This window comes from Zalophus californianus, chromosome 17 (genome assembly GCF_009762305.2).
Source record: "Zalophus californianus isolate mZalCal1 chromosome 17, mZalCal1.pri.v2, whole genome shotgun sequence".
Taxonomy (NCBI): Eukaryota; Metazoa; Chordata; class Mammalia; order Carnivora; family Otariidae; genus Zalophus; species Zalophus californianus.
This window is the reverse complement of record NC_045611.1, coordinates 59,555,182-59,572,711: the sequence shown is the minus strand read 5'-3', so window position 1 is coordinate 59,572,711 and position 17,530 is coordinate 59,555,182. Positions and strand designations below refer to the sequence as shown.

General features: G+C 44.4%; 1 protein-coding gene across 11 annotated transcripts in view; it reads left to right on the top strand.

Moving 5' to 3' along the window:
* LOC113936240 (zinc finger protein 586-like) overlaps positions 1–8,634 on the top strand; it is a 32,054-nt gene extending 23,420 nt beyond the window's left edge. For 10 of the 11 annotated variants that reach the window (XM_035725144.1, XM_035725145.1, XM_035725137.1 and 7 more), the window contains one exon: positions 1,803–8,634. In XM_035725144.1, coding sequence (XP_035581037.1) covers positions 1,803–4,693 — 2,891 coding nt within the window. In that variant the 3' untranslated portion in view covers positions 4,694–8,634. The remainder of the gene's footprint in view (positions 1–1,802) is intronic. The other variant, XM_035725147.1, reaches the window with a different exon arrangement.
* Positions 8,635–17,530: the final 8,896 nt, after the last annotated feature.

Below are 17,530 nucleotides of genomic sequence, written 5' to 3'. Positions count from 1 at the left end.
GGGAACACAAGCAGGGGGAGTGGGAGAGGGAGAAGCAGGCCTCTCGCAGAGCAATTGAGCCTGATGCAGGGCTCGATCCCAGGACCCTGGGATCATGACCTGAGCCGAAGGCAGACGCTTAATGACTGAGCCACCCAGGTGCCCCTGGTGCAACCTTTCAATTTGGTATAGTGGTATTTGTTAGTCTTTGCTTTTGTTGTGTATGCTTTAGATATTCTATTCAAAAAACCATTGGCAGGAATAAGGTTACGGAGGCTTTTCCCTATGTTTTTTTCTAGGAATTTTAGGGTTTGAGATCATATGTCTACGTCTTTAATCAATTTGAAGTTCATTTCCTTGAGTGCTATAAGATGGGGATCCAGGATCCTTGTTTTTGTATTTGGATATTCACATTTCACAGCAGAATGAAACAGATTATTTTTTCCCCAGTGTTGATTCTTGGCCTCATTGTCAAACATTGTCTGTATACGTGTTGCTTTACTTCTGGGCTCTTTATTCTGTTCCACTGGTCTGTTTTTATGCCAGTACCCTATTTTGAAAACAGTAGCTTTGTAATATAGTTTGAAATCACAAGTGTGCTGCCTTCAGCTTGATCTTCTTTCTCAAATTGCTTTGGCTTCAGACATTGGTTAACTTGGTGGCAAAAGATGCCACTGGAGGCTCTGCTGAGAAGGGACTGCGGGCCCACCCACCCTGTGGCTGATGGAGATAGCCCCAGGCCTTATTTCCCACCCATCGCACATGTCTCTGCTAATACCGTCTCCAGCCAACTTTTTTGTGTGCTTCTGCCCTCTTTTATGGTCTACTGTGTTCTAGTCAGTGTTAATGGGCTCTTGAGCACTTCCAAGCTAATACCACTCATGGACAGCTGTAGAAATGATTTTTTGTTGGGGTGGGAGATGATTTCTGCTTTTCCAGCATCCTGCTGACATCAGTCACATAGGATATTTTTCTTTGTTGTGTCCTGAGTAGCTCTAGGACAGTGTTGGTGGTCCACTTTGCTTGTTTTCATACAGTATTGGTATCATCCTGGTACCCGTCAGTTGCTCAGGAGGGCTTACAGGAAAGAGTCCTTTGTGTATCATAGCATGGACATGCTCCAGAAATGACCATGTGAGCTCATTGGGAGCCTGTTTCTGGTGGATGGCAGCTGCGAAAGGTGTGATATCAGCACTGTGTTCAGATCATACTGGGCACCTTTGTTTTTTCAGCCTAAGTTGGTGCCATTGCAGATGACCACACTCCATCTCTGTCTTTCCTTCTTTACTGTTGACAGTTTGTGGACTTCTGAATGCTACTCTTTGGTACTTCCATGCCGTCGAGTATAGGGGTAATTAATGGGTCTTGGGCCTCCACGCCTCACCCATATCTCTCACTGTTAATTCTGTGTAGTCCAGCATTCACCCCTGGAATTTTTACCGTGACATATTGAAATGCCCTTAAACTGACCTTGAACTAAAGCAAATTTCTTGGGGTTGGATATTCCTGCAGCCTCTACTCAGCCAAATATCACCAGCAGAAATGGTCCTACACAGACCTTTGGGCAAAAAAAAAGTCGTAGACCCTGGCTCTCTTCCTTGTGTCATACCCTAGTTTTTTGTCCTTCTAGTGTGCTCTCCATAATATTTGGCCACTCGGGCCCAGTAATGCACGACGGCCACTCTTCAGTTGAATTTCATCTCCTGTGTGTGGAAAAGCATGCTATACATAGTCCTGCCTAGATGAGTCGGGTGCATGTATGTGATGGGCTCACCCCCTCGCTATAGTCAACACAAATTTCACCAGCGCTTCTTTGCCTTCAGGTTGCTGCTGTGGAGCAGAGGATGAGGCACCCTTTGCCCAGAGCACTTCTGTAGGCGTGTCACAGACCAGGACGCCCAAGGCAGCTCAGTCTTCCCGGAAGACCCACCCCTGTGAGATGTGTGGTCCAGTCTTGAGAGACATTTTCCACTTGGCTGCGCACCAGGGAAAAGAAAACAGCCAGAAACTGTTGAGGTGTGGGGCCTGTGGGAAACGATTTTATTTCATTACTAACTTCAGAAAACATGAGACACAGCACATGGGAGAGAAACCCTTCAGAAGCCGTGTGGACAGGGCCTCTGTTGTGAAGAGCTGGGGATTCCATGGTTCAGGAAAGCCCCTTACCTGTGGAGAAGTTCAGAAGGACTTCCTGTCTGGCTCGGGGCATCTGCAGCAAGAGGCCACTGATACTGGGGAGAAGCCACACACGATCACCCAGCTCAGGGCAACTTTACAAAGCAGAAAAAGTCATGACACTTGGGGAGAATGCAAGAACACCTTTGGTCCCAAACACACACATACTCAGGACCAGGGTGTCCACCTTGGAAGACAGTCCTTTGTGTGCAGTGAATGTGGGAAAACATTCAGGTACAAATCCTTATTTGCCATACACCAGAGATACCATACTGGAGAGGGATATCATGAGTTTGGTAAATGGCAAACACCAATCCTGAATGAACATGGAAAGACTCACAGTGCATCCAGGCAGTACATGTGCAGCAAATGTGGGAAATCCTTAGGCCACAAATCTGTCCTCATTCATCCCCAGAAATGGCACAGTGGAGTGAAGAGTTATGTTTGCAGTGGATGTGCAAAATCTATTAGCTGTAGCTCAGTGTTGATTACTCATAGGATGCAACCTGGTGAAAGGTTTTATAAATGTCGTGGCTGCACAAAATCTTTTCCCTCTATGTCTGCCCTCTGTTATCATCAGAGATCTCACACAGAGGAAAGACCTTATGAGTGCAGTGATTGTGGGAAATGTTTTACCAGTAGTTCTGTCCTCCATTATCACCAGAGAGTTCACAGTGGAGAAAGGCCTTATGAGTGCAGTAAATGTGGCAAGTCCTTTCCCCGAAGAAATAGCCTCAATGTTCACATAAAGGTTCACTCAGGTGAAAGGCCTTATAAATGTAATGCATGTGGGAAATCTTTAAAGTATAAGTCAGCATTCATTAAACACCAGAGAGTTCACACAGGAGAAAGGCCTTATGAGTGCAGCGAATGTGGCAAGTCCTTTCTCCGAAGAAATACTCTGAATGTACACATAAAGGTTCACTCAGGTGAAAGACCTTATAAATGTAACGAATGTGGCAAATCATTTAAGTTTAAGTCAACATTCCTTAAACACCAGAGAATTCACACAGGAGAGAGGCCTTATGAGTGCAGTGAATGTGGGAAATCTTTTATCTCTAGGACTGACCTACGGTATCATCAGAGAATTCACACAGGAGAGAGACCTTATCAGTGCAGCGAATGTGGCAAGTCCTTTGTCCGAAGAAATATCCTCAAGGTACATAGAAAAGTTCACTCAGGTGAAAGGCCTTATAAATGTAATGAATGTGGGAAATCTTTGAAGTGTAAGTCGTCGTTGATTAAACACCATAGAATTCACACTGGAGAAAGGCCTTATGAGTGCAGTGAATGTGGGAAGTCTTTTATCACTAGTTCCGTGCTTCATTCTCACCAGAGAGTTCACACTGGAGAAAGACCTTACGAATGCAGTGAATGTGGGAAAACTTTTACCACTAGTTCTGTCCTCCGCGATCACCAGAGACTTCACACTGGAGAAAGGCCTTACGAATGCAGTGAATGTGACAAAACTTTTACTACAAGTTCTGCCCTCCATTATCACCACAGAGTTCACACTGGAGAGAGACCTTATGCGTGCAGTGAATGTGGCAAGTCCTTTGTCCGAAGAAACAGCCTGAGTGTGCACCTGAAGGTTCACTCAGGTGAAAAGCCTTATAAGTGTAATGTATGTGGGAAATCATTGAAGTGTAAGTCAACATTCATTCAACACCAGAGAATTCACACAGGAGAAAGGCCTTATGAGTGCCGTGATTGTGGGAAATCTTTTTCCGCTACCTCTGTCCTTCGTTCTCACCAGAGAGTACACACGGGAGAAAGACCTTATGAGTGCAGTGAATGTGGAAAATCTTTTACCTCTAGTTCTGCCCTCCGTTCTCACCAAAGAGTGCACACTGGAGAAAGGCCTTATGAGTGCAGTGACTGTGGCAAGTTCTTTCTCCACAGAAATAGCCTCAATGTACACGTCAAGGTTCACTCAGGTGAAAGACCCTATAAATGTAATGAATGTGGGAAATCTTTGAACTATAAGTCGACGTTCATTCAACACCAGAGAATTCACACAGGAGAAAAGCCTTACCTGTGCAGTGAATGTGGCAAGTCTTTCAGTCATAGCTGCGCCCTCCGGTACCATCGTCAGAGTCACCTTGGAATAAGTCCTTATGATTGTAGTGAATGTGGGAAATCTTTCACCACTAGTTCTGTCCTCCGTGATCACCAGAGACTTCACACAGGAGAAAGGCCCTATGAGTGCAGTCAGTGTGGGAAGTCTTTCACCACTCGTTCTGTCCTCCGTTCTCACCAGAGAGTTCACTCTCGGGAAAGGCCTTATGAGTGCAGTGAGTGTGGCAAGTCCTTTGTCAGAAGAAATAGCCTCAATGTACATGTAAAGGTTCATTCAGGTGAAAAGCCTTACAAGTGCAATGAATGTGGGAAATCTTGGAAGTGTAAGTCGACGTTCATAAAACACCAGAGAATTCATACAGGAGAAAGGTCTTTTGCTTGCAGTGAATGCGGGAAATCTTTTCTCAGTCATGATGCTCTTAGTTATCATCACAGAGTTCACAGCGGCAACAGGACTTAGGGATGCTGGTGTTGTAGGGAACCTTTCAGCTATCGCTTCAGTCTCCTTCAACCTGAGGAAATACAGTTAATAGAGTCCTTATGGGCAGTATTACGAACTGAATGTTTATGTTCACTAAAATTGATATGTTCACTCCCTATTCTCTAATTCAGTAGGATTAGCATGTGATGTCTTGGGAGATATTTCAAAGATACAGTTTCATAAAAATCTGAATTAAACCTGGAGTGAGGCCTCATGAGTATGTGAATGACATAATTCCTTTAGCCCATTATCTGTCTTCATTCCACACTTGAGAGTTCACACTGCAGAAAGAATTAAAATATCATTGAAGGTGAGGCTGCCATCTTCCTGAATGGAACTTTGTTCACCTGAATGTCTACAGTTTAGTGACTTCCCATAAGTTCCAGCCTTTTGGGAAATACTCAGAAGTTGCATATTGCGTTCTGATGTGTCTGAAGTTATTGCTAGAAATCACTGCCAGATTCCATGGCAGAAGTCATCTCTGCCACCTGGATGGTCCCAGTAATGTGTGTCAGTCACCTCCCAATATGCTCAAGAATGCTGACCTCTCCTTTGTCATTTGCTGATAGAAATTATGGGTAATTGAACCTCTCCATTTCCTTCTAATTTTGGTCGTGCATGTGACCCAGTGTTGACCATCAGTACCTGATCTGTGTTCTGGGTGGTTACTTGCACAGGAAGACTAAATCTCTTAGGGAGTTGTTGGTCTTACAATTCTTCTGATAAATCTTTGCAGCTTCTAAGTCAGTAACAGGAATTGGATGCCATTGTTGCTCTGGTTTATGAATGAATAGATGTCTTTTTTATTTAATTATCTGTTATTTTAGGTGTTGTGTTCACTCTAAGGAGTGGTTTGAAAGCAGAATTGGGCTCTGCCCGCATGTAGGAGTGAACACATTTCCTTGTATTCCAAATTCATTGTGTCCCAGAGAAGATAATACCTACATACATACAGCATTAGTATTCTCCAGCCTGGGCCTTAATTTGCATTAACTCTAAAACCTATCTGATGGGCTGAATGTGCACCCACAATTCATATTTTGAAGTTGTAACCCCCACAACCTCACAGTGTGACTATAGTTAGACATAGCATCTTCAAAGAGATCGTGAAGTTGAAAATGAGTTCTTAGGATGGACTCTTATGCAGTGTGCTGGCTTCGTGATAAGACATGTGGATATAGGCACACATGGTTGACTGTGAAGATAGGGAGTCCTCATCTACAAGCCAAGGAGAGAGACCTGGAAAGAAACTAACCCTGCTGACACCTTATGTCTAATTTCTAGACTCCAGATCTGTGGGAAAATAAATTTCTCTTGTCTCATCACCCTGTGTGCTTCTGTGTAATATCAGTTCTAGCTAATACAGCCTCCCAGGATCCACATCTGGGTTTTGTGGTCTGGGTGCTAGTAAGTTTTGTGTGCTCAGAGGTCACCGTGAAGAGGGAGCAGTTGAGACCATCTCCAGGACTTGTGGAAACAGGAATATTTTGCTTGTCCACAGCTGATAGCACAGAATGTCAGGCACTTTTGAGTAGAGTCTCTACCCCAGATCCTTCAAAGTAGTCATGTGACCTGGTGTACAGTAGTCACTTGTAACACCACAGGGGCAGGGGAATTCTAATTGGTAATTTAGGAGATTGGGTAGTTAGGGAGTAGAGGAGACATCAGCCACCTAAGTGTTGTGTATCTCTTAAGAAAGTGTATCCACAGATGTAGTGACTGGCTGGGAAGGATAAATGTGCACGGAAATTCACTTTCAGACACACATCAAAATAATCCAAAAGAGTCTGAATTCTGTCCTCTATGGTGCTTACATGTCAAGGCCATTGTGGTGCAGGCTGGAAAAGGACAAAAATGGGAGATTACATGGTCCAGGGATGTAACTTTGTGACCCCGCTTAGCCAGCATTCTTCTTAGTACCATACACAGCTATGGCAGACACCTGTTCTGAACCATCTGACTCCCAGGTTGTCCCACAGGTACACCTCAGCCTCTAGGGCTATAAAAGCAGGTCTTACTGGTGGTAGTGGTTTGGAGTCCTACTTCTGTTAAGGTTGCCCAAGTCTTGCTTCTTTCCCGAAGTCCTTAGATAAACCATTCCTCGGGATGCCTGGGTGGCTCAGTGGGTTAAGCGTCGGCCCTTGGCTCGGGTCACGATCCCAGGGTCCTGGGATCAAGTTCTGCATTGGGCTCCTTGCTCAGCAGGGAGCCTGCTTCTCCCTCTGCCTGCAGCTCCCCCTGCTTTGCTCTCTCTGTTTCTCTGACAAATGGATAAATAAAATCTTTAAAAATAATAAAGCATTCCTCCACAAGCTGGACTTCTCACCCTTTTTCTTTTTCTTTTTTTTTCAGATTTTAATTATTTAGAGCATGAGCTGGGGGAGGGGCAAAGAGAGAAGCAGACTCCCTGCTAAGCAGGGAGCCTGATGGGGCCGCCATCCCAGAACCCTGAGTTCATAACCTGAGCTGAAAGTAGATGCTTAACTGACTGAGCCACCCAGACGCCCCTCTTAGCTTTTACTTCGGTCATTAGCCCCTGACGTCGTTTTGCAAGTATGTCCCTTTCAGTCTACATTACTGTTTTCTTCTCTGGATGTGCACCACTATTGATCTCTGCATCTGGTTGGAGCATGTGGATTATTGCCAGTGTTTCCCTTTCAAAAACGAATCCCCCTATATATTTTCATTATAATTCCTTATGCGGATAGAGGTTTCATTTCTCTTGTGTTAAAACTCAAAGCACAATGACTAGGCACAGGCAGGTGAGTGTTAACATTCTCATGAAAGGGCCAAAATGGGGTCTAAACTGTTCACCACTGCATTCCCACCGGGCATACGTGAGAGTTGCAGTATCTTCAGTCCCTGACAGTACTTGATAGGGCCAGTCTTTATTTTTTCTTTTTAATATTTTATTTATTTATTTATTTGAGAGAGAGAATGAGATAGAGATCATGAGAGGGGGGAGGGTCAGAGGAGAAGCAGGCTCCCCGCTGAGCTGGGAGCCCAATGCGGGACTCGATCCCGGGACTCCAGGATCATGACCTCAGCCACCCAGGCACCCAGGGCCAGTCTTTAATGTCAGCCCTTTTAATGCATGTGTAGTGCTATGTTGTAATTGCATTTCCTAGGCATTTCTGACTTTCATCATTTTTTCATGTGTTTGTTTACCATGTGTGTATTTTTTGTGGTACAATTTCTGTTCATATCATTTGCCTATTTTCTTTGATGTGAGTTATGTGAGTTTCTTTGTAGTTCCCTTTTTAATTTCAAATAAGATATGCATACAACAAAGATATGTGTTGGAATTTTCCTCATTCACACATGGTGTGACATTTTTCTCAATGGAGTCATAGTAATACTGGAAGGCTATTTCTTCATTATTTTTCCTGAGATTTTTTGTGTCCTGCACGATGTCATAGCCCAAAATACTTTACACATTTAAGTCTAGGGTGCATTCTTACCATTATGTCATCATTTTCTTCTTAAATCCAGCCATTCAGAAAAACAAAACTCCATCTCTGTTTTGTAGTGTTTGCCAATTTACACAGTGTAAATTCTTCCACTATGAGAGCAAGATATGCTCAGAAAAAGGTGCTGAGTAACTGTATGTGGGTGTTTGGTGGAGAACCACTCACTTGGGGGGCTGTGAGCTGGCTGGAGGTGTGCAGGAGCCTCTCAGGCAGGAGACTTTAATCCTGACAGGCCGCAGGGGAGGGACGTCCCTGAACACCCGGATGGGTGACTGGAACTCTGCTGGTCTCAACCTAGTAGTGGCAGTTTTGTCAGGCACACCCACCAGGTTACGAGTTGTTTTCTCCCATCCCACCCAGGACACTGAAAGAACTCACCCTGGAGCACCATCCTCCAAGTGATTTATTTCCTTCTCTTTCCTCCTGCTCCTGCTCCTCCACTTTATTTATTTGACAGCACAAGCAGGGGGAGCGGCAGAGGCAGAGGCAGAAGCAGGCTCTCTGCTGAGCAGGGATCTGGATGCGGGGCTCGATGCAAGACCCTGGGATCATGACCTGAGCCAAAGGCAGACACTTAACCAACTGAACCACCCGGGCGCCCTCCTTCTCTTTCTGTAATAGTTGACAGCTGGTGCCCCAAGGAGTCTACATTCTGTGCATCTCACCACAGCCTTGGGCTGTTTCCAGACAGCTGTCTCAGGGGTAGCCTGCTAGGCCTGGGGACGGGGTGGGCGCTTGGGGCATTTCCAGCCTCCCCCTATCCTGGAAGGACTGGGAGTCAGGTGGGGTGGAGGCTGTCTCAATAAATCTGGGGTCAGTGTTGGTGCAGGTTTTGTTGTCTCCAGGTGGTGACTTTGGCCTTTTGTTTGAACTGTCCCATTTGACCTTCTGCCTGTTTTGATCCACTTTCAGCTTCCATGGCAAGGGGCACCCCTTCCACCCGAGGGCTTGCATGTCAGAAGGATCTTTTGCGGGGCGCCTGGGTGGCTCAATCATTAAGTGTCTGCCTTCAGCTCAGGTCGTGATCCCAGGGTCCTGGGGTTGAGCCCCGCATCAGGCTCCCTGCTCAGCGGGAAGCCTGCTTCTCCCTGTCCCACTCCCCCTGCTTGTGTTCCCTGTGTCTCTGGCAAATAAATAAATAAAATCTTAAAAAAAAGAAGAAGAAGAAGGATCCTTTGCATTTGTAGGCTGGGGGATGCTCAGGAAGGTCAGGTTTCCTGGTTCAACCTGAAGCTGCCACCTGGGCTCTGATGGGTCTCAGCTCCTCTCACCTAGAGCTTAGTGGCTACAGCAGGGGACCACCTCACCTGTAGTGCGCTAGTTCTGGGACTCTAGAAGTTTGGCCGTGACCTTTGCCTGCTGTGCAAGAGAGTGGAGGAGGTGGTGACGGTCAACGTAAATCTCTTTAAGGCTGCCCTTAATGCATGGGCTATAATGACAATGGCTTAAAAGAAATTCATTTAGGGCGCCTGGGTGGCTCAGTTGGTTAGCCGACTGCCTTCGGCTCAGGTCATGATCCCGGAGTCCCAGGATCGAGTCCCACATCGGGCTCCCTGCTCAGCGGGGAGTCTGCTTCTCCCTCTGACCCTCCCCCCCTCGTGCTCGCTCGCTCTCCCTCTCTCTCTCAAATAAATAAAATCTTTTTCAAAAAAAAATTCATTTTAACTTACTAGCGTTTTTATTTAAAAAAAGGAAGGACAGAAAAAAAGGAAGAGTGAAAGAAAAAAGGGAGATAGGAAGGAAGAAAAGAAAGAAAAAGGAAAGGAAGGAAGAGTGAAAGAAAAAAGGGGAGGGGAGAGGAGAAGGAAGGAAAGAAGGAAGGAGAAAGAGGAAGAAAGAGGGAGGGAGGGAGGGAAGCCAGGAGGGGTACATCTTCTCGTGCAAGGAAGTGTGTATCCAGGTTGGGTGCTAATATGGGAACCCCTTCCTCTTCCTCTGTGAACCCTCCTGTGAGCACGATGGTATCTTGGGGGGTCAGTGAGAAAGGGGCTGAGCATGTGGAGATCGGCGTGGGGTCTCCCGAGCACCTCAGTACCACACAGCAGACAGGAGGGGTGGCTCAGGAACAGAGAACTGCAGGGAGTCAGCACCCTGGGTAGAAGATTTAGGAAGGACCCTCTGGGCTGAGTTCCCATACTTCCTCTGGAGTCTAAGTTCCCACCGCTGATCCTTAAGGCAATGCCCTCCCAAGACCATTGACCATTTTTTGTTTTTTAAGATTTTATTTATTTATTTGACAGAGAGATAGAAAGCACAAACAGGCAGAGCAGGCAGAGGGAGAGGGAGAAGCAGGCTCTCCCGTTGAGCAGAGAGCATGATGTGGGGCTCCATTGCAGGACTCTGGGATCACGACCTGAGCTGAAGGCAGACGCTTAACCAACCGAGCCACCCAGGCATTCCTAAAACTTTCTAAGGTTTTAACAAACTTTCCCCAAGATTTAAATTGTGAACAAAGTCTCTTTGACTCATCAGGCTTGTTTGGTATGTTACATTCTGGTATGGGGTCATCATCACTTGATGTTCCGGCTATTGAAGTGTTATGTGTCACAGAATAATTGAGTTTCCTTGTCAGTTGTTTCATAATGAACTCTTGTATCAGATCATTAACAATGTCCATTTCTGAGTTTTTCTCATTTATAATTGTTCTTATTCTCTTGCAAAATGAGTTTTCGTCTTCAAGGAGGTTCATATAAAGGACTTTTAGAACAAAAACAGGTATTCAGTATCTTTAAGATCATAAAAATGAAATGAGTAAGAACTTCCAGAACCAACTAAAACCTTCATTCGAACTAAACAACTAGTAACATGGGACTAAATGAACTAAAAATATGATTATAGTTTTGTGACTTTTTTTTAAAGATTTTATTTATTTGAGAGAGAGAAAGAGAGAGCACGAGAGGGGGGAGGGTCAGAGGGAGAAGCAGACTCCCCGCTGAGCAGGGAGCCTGATGGGGGACTCGATCCTGGGGGACTCGATCCCGGGACTCCAGGATCATGACCTGAGCCGAAGGCCGTCGCTTAACTAACTGAGCCACCCAGGCGCCCTAGTTTTGTGACTCTTGCTTGAAACATTGTTGGTTCTCTAATGTTTTCTCTTCCAGATTAAGGAAACTTTCTCTTAAGATATCTATGACTTACAGAAAGGTGAAAAAGTATTCATTTGTGAACAAATTTAAGCATTTACCTTTTCTCTCTACCTGAACCCTCTGAAATTCAAAACGTCTCAGTATTCTTTCTTCCATGGCAATCAGAGTCATTTGCATAAGTTCAGTAATTGTTCTCCTTGTAACAGGACATCATTGGAAACATTGGTTATTTTACCAAGGCTTTGACTGGAATGTCATATTTGAGAGAGACGTGCAGAGACTCAGATATGACCAAACAGCTTTAAGGAACTAAGCTGACTTTATGAAACCTGGAGCCAGAAAGCCCCTTGGAACTGTTGGCCTGTTACCTTGCTTACAGAGTTCCCAGCAGCCTTATCAGGCGAGTAAAGAATGTCACTTCCTGACAGTGCAGGAACCTCAGGATATACTGGGGACCTCAGGAAGAGGAATCCAACCAAATGTACAGGTATTGCTGGCATGTCTGATGGCAAGTACTTGGCTTGGCTTCTGGCCTGGAGAGGCTACTAAAAGTTCAACCTAGAGATTCCTTATAAAAGTTCCAGCAGGGGGCACCTGGGTGGCTCAGTTGGTTAAGCAACTGCCTTCGGCTCAGGTCATGATCCTGGAGTCCCGGGATCGAGCCCCGCATCGGGCTCTCTGCTCGGCAGGAAGCCTGCTTCTCCCTCTGACCCTCCCCCTGCTTGTGTTCCTGCTTTCGCTATCTCTCTCTCTGTCAAATAAATAAATGAAATCTTAAAAAAAAAAAAAAAGTTCCAGCAAAGCAGATTCTATAAGATCTATATGACCAATCATTATTCTTGCTGAGCTTATGTAAATGATTAGGCCATGTTTGTTAAAATTGGACTTGTTTTTCAAATATATTAGTCCTGATTTGGCTATCTCTGATTAAAAATGAGGGTTATTTTAGAAAGAAAAATTGTGTTTCAATAATACACCTTTGTGGATGTTAAATTCTATATCTGATTGTCTTTAAACGTTCTTTACCTAAGCTAGACAACTTGAGGTAGACTTCAGAGAAATTACCACAGTAGCTCATGTATAGACAACCTTCTTTGTTGTTATTCTGTGGGGATAATAACAGGACATATGGACCCATGGACATATTATTATTTGAACAATGGAAAATAGGACATATGGACCCATGGACATATTATTATTTGAACAATGGAAAATAGGAGTGATTCCCCAACAACTGTATAACTCAACTAGCACCTTGACCAATTCTATGTGGCTGGGATGGTGAAATCTCTCCTTAAAAGCCAGAGCATACCCCACTCCATAGGGTTAATTATGGGCTTGTAGAGATAATGGATGACCCCACTTTCTTTATGATTATGTTGGATGATGCCTTTGGGGATGCCCTTATCTCTTGAGACAAGTCTTCTCCCACTTGCCAGTGATTCCTTATAATTAGGATATTGTTAAGGCTGGACCTTAAACAAAAAGGGCTTCTTGATGGGTGTAACCCTCATAGTCATATTTATCCTAGAAACCACCTCTGTTGAGGTACAATTGCAAACAAAGGCTTTAGCTAAGCATACAACAGCCCTCCCAGTAAAAGCCTCAAAACTCACTATGGGACAGTCCCTACTGTAATGACTTCACATCAGGTCCAGAGTGTCTTAGAAACCAAAGGCCACCAATGGATGATGGGAGGTTGACTTATTAAATATCAGGCTACACTTATAAATATGTCTGGAATAACACTTGAAACCTGTCAGACTTTAAACCCAGCTACCCTTATACCTGGACCTGGTCATTGTACTTCTATAGAGCGTAATTGTTCAGAGGTTATTGATCTTGTTGATGCCAGTCAACCAGATTTAAAAGGTGCCCCTGTTGAAAATACAGATTCGAGAGTTGGTTTACTGATGACAATAGTTTCATGGAAAAGCTGGGTAAAAAAAGAAAAAGAAAAGCTGGGTATGCTATAGTGCTCTCTTGTGCTTTGCAATTGCCAAAGCCTTAAAAATTAATATTTATACTGACTCCAAATATGCTTCCCTAGCCCTGGATGTCCATGAAGCAATTTGGAAGAAAAGGGGTTTATTATCAAGCCATAACTCCCCAATCACACATGGGACTGAAATTAATTACTTTTCTTATGGCTGTACACCTACCCAAGGAAGTAGCTATAATTCACCTCAAAGGACATCAAAGGATATGACCTTAGAATCTAAAGGAAACAATTTGGCAAACTGTGCAGCCAAGCAGGCAGCACAAAATAAACAAATATTAAGTCTTTTACCAGTGTGAACTCCAATAAAGTCCATAAGTCCAGTCTATTCAGATCAGGAAATGCACAGGACTAGCTTTTTAATAATGAAGGGAAAAATCTTTATACCCAAAAATAACCAATGGAGGGTAATATAATATACACACTAGGGTACTGATTTGGGTAAAAAGTCCACGGAGGTGACAAAAACTTTGCTAAGCAAAACTGTCCCCATACTTGGACTCCCTTGGTCCCTACAGAGTGACAACAGACTCTCTTATTACACAAATTTAAAAGATGGCCCTCCAAAACTGAATAGCCTTTGATATTTTCACTGCAGTTAAAGGAGACCCAGAATTAGATGACTGTCTCCTAACAGGACCCAATGGCTATATGGCTCTAACTTGTGTCCATGGCTTCCCCCAGGCTGGATAGGCCACTGTACTCTAGGTTTTGCCTGGATGCATGGATGTATTATTAAAACCATTATCAACCTGGTCAACCTTCCAAATGTAAAATGATGGTGGACATGTTCTGTGTCTCATTGGTATGAACACCTAACATCCATTTTTGTTCCCCCTTTGGAACTGGACGATGTTTTTTTCTTTTTAAGATTTTATTTATTTGACCCGGTGGGGTGGTGGAGGGAGAGTAAAGAGGGAGAGGGAGAAGTACAGTCTTCCATGAGCAGGGAGCCTGACATAGGGCTCAATCCCAGGACCCTGGGATCATGACCTGAGCCAAAGGCAGACACGCTTAACAACTGAGCCACCCCCAGGTGCCCCTACATACATGTTCTTTAATTAATTAATTAATTAATTTAAAGATTTTATTTATTTATTTGACAGAGAGAGACAGCGAGAGAGGAAACACAAGCAGGGGGAGTGGGAGAGTGAGAAGCAGGCCTCCCCTGAGCAGGGAGCCTGATGCGGGGCTCGATCCCAGGACCCTGGGATCATGACACGAGCCAAAAGCAGACACTTAACGACTGAGCCACCCAGGCGCCCCTATTTATTTATTTTAAACAATTTTTTAAAAAGATTTTATTTATGTATTTGACAGAGACACAGCGAAAGAGGGAACACAAGCAGAGGGAGTGGGAGAGGGAGAAGCAGGCTTCTCGCCGAGCAGGGAGCCTGATGTGGGGCTCAATCCCAGGACCCTGGGATCATGACCTGAGCCGAAGGCAGACGTTTAACTGACTGAGCCACCAAGGCGCCCCTGGACAATGTTGTTTGGCACATGGAAACTCTTAGGTACTTGGTCAAAGCCCTAAATGACACTCAAAATAACATTTCTCCATTAAATACTAAAGTAACACAAATGCTTGAAGTAGTTCTACATAATAGAAGGGCATTAGATGTTTTAACTGTTACACAAGGTGAAACTTGTGCTAGCATAAAAACAGAATGCTGTATATATGTTCCAGATTACCACAAAATATTTCTGGTTTTCTAACTGACATGAATACTCAAATTGGTGCTTTAAATGATCTCTTTCCTTTAGTGATTGCTTTAAACTCCTGGACTGGAGGAAAATTATCAGAGGTCAACTATCAAAGGACTCTTACTGAGACTTATCTATTTCTCATTATAATGTTAACCTTATTTTCTTGTCATTTCCAGTGTCTCACTGCCTAGCATCAAGACTCCTTCATGCCCTAACTTCCAGCTAACAGTTGATCCTTTCTACTCAAGGAGGTTCATCTATGTTGACCGCAATAGATTCAGCTGCCTCCCACTTTTGTAACTCCCCATACTTTCCCCAACTGAACAATATTGACCCATAGGTAGGGACATCTCTACACTCCTATTTATTTTATTTTTTTTTAAGATTTTTATTTATTTATTTGACACAGCGAGAGAGGGAACACAAGCAGGGGGAGTGGGAGAGGGAGAAGCAGACTTCCCGGGGAGCAGGGAGCCCGATTCCGGGCTTGATCCCAGGCAGGGAGCCCGATTCCGGGCTTGATCCCAGGACCCTGGGATCATGACCTGAGCCCAAGGCAGATGCTTAACGACTGAGCCACCCAGGCGCCCTACACTCCTATTTAGTAGGAAGACTTTACACAAGATGAGACCTTCCACCTTCAACAACCTTGAAGATTTAAGAGTCAAAATTGTTCAGGGGGGAAATGATGAGGGAACAGAAAGCAAGCTCAGGACAAATCAGAAGCTGACACTCCACACCTCCCAACCCCATGGGATATATGTGACATTCATTCGTCAGGCACTCCTGGTTGCCTTAATGGAAAAACAAATAGTTAACTTACAGTGCTCACAATCCTACAAGACGTGAGTCTCCCTCAGTTTACCAAACTCCTAGAATTTATAAAAACAAAGCATTTCTATCAATGGGCTAGCTTCCAGAAGGGAATGTAAATACAATTAAATGTCTTTATAATCTGCAGCCCATTGACAGGTATTTGAAGCAGGCAAAATATAATGTTCCTCCAGGAAGCTCCCAACTATTTTACTGTTAATGCCTTACTAGAGGGGTAAACAACCTTTTTTATTTTTAAAAGATTTTATTTATTTATTTGACAGAGAGAGACACAGCGAGAGAGGAAACACAAGCAGGGGGAATGGGAGAGGGAGAAGCAGGCTTCCCGCTAAGCGGGGAGCCTGATGCGGGTCTCGATTCCATGACCCTGGGATCATGACCTGAGCCGAAGGCAGACACTTAACGACTGAGCCACCCAGGTGCCCCAGGGGTGAACAACCTTAACGTGACAATGGCAAAGCCTCCAGTATACTGTGAGTCTTCTTTAACATGTGAAAGTTCTTTTGAAACCTCCCTTTTTCCTTACCCTCCCCATAGCATATAATCAGCCACACCTCACAACCCGGAACTGCAGCTCTTTCTGCCCGTGGGTCCTGCCTTAATAAAGCACGATTTTGCACCAAAGACGTCTCTAGAATTCTTTCTTGGTGCTCGGTGCCGGGCTTCACCCCATTGAACCTCACCTATATTCTAAAAGCACATCACTTGTTACCATCACACCTGCCACATTCTAAAGTAGACTTCATATTTCTGCGTTCAAGTTTCCTGTCCTTCCGTGAACATAATAAAAAGTCACATGAAGGCAGGACCACTTCTCTTGTGCCTACATTTCTCCCATACACCTACACAGAGTTCCTGAAAACCCAGTATGAACACAAAGCACATTTGTTAGAACACTTAATTAACGTAACATTTGCATTTCCCTTTCGTTTTAACTTTCCGGTTGCCCTAAATGTCCTCTTTTCTTCTCCGTCCGAGTACTCTGAAAAATTAGTAAAGGAAACCACATTTGACATGGAGTCAGTTCGCCCTGAAAGGGGAGATCTCCCACATAGAGGGCATGCATAGTCAGCAGGAGGAAGGAGATACTTTTTATCTTGATAAGGGAGCATGCTTTCTTCTTAGAACTCTAATGTCATTTAAACAAAAGAAAGGATGACCTTTCCTTGTGGCTGCAAGAACACACTAAACTTGGCCTGCAGCCAATGAAAAACAGCCAGATTTCAAAACCTTTTCTTCAATGACCTTTTTTTGGAAGCCACCCCCTCCAGTCTCCTTCTAAGACCTAATCAAAGCTGACGTTCCATTATTCTCTTTAGACTTGCTTGTGGTTGGCCAGTGTACCTATCCCGACTTGAAATTCCTCTGTTCCTAAAGAAACTGCTGGTGAAATAACTATTTCTACTTAAGGTTGACAATACTATGCCTCAATATTTTCAAGAATGACAAAAGTCACATTTTGATGATAAAAAGCCTCAAATGTCCAGGCACATGGGTCTAGCACGGTAACATGCTCTGTTTGATTCTATCTTTTCCTAGACGTGTGGAGCCTTCTCCTAAAAGGTCTCTGAGCTGGTAACTATCCTTAGCTTTTCCTGATGTGGAGGGAGACCTAAGCTCTGGAACGCCGGGGTGGAGGGCGCCCGTCCTGAGACCGCCGCAACTCCGGGAGCCACACCCCCCCGGAAGAGCCTCGGCCTTGACGCAGCGAGGAGCCAAT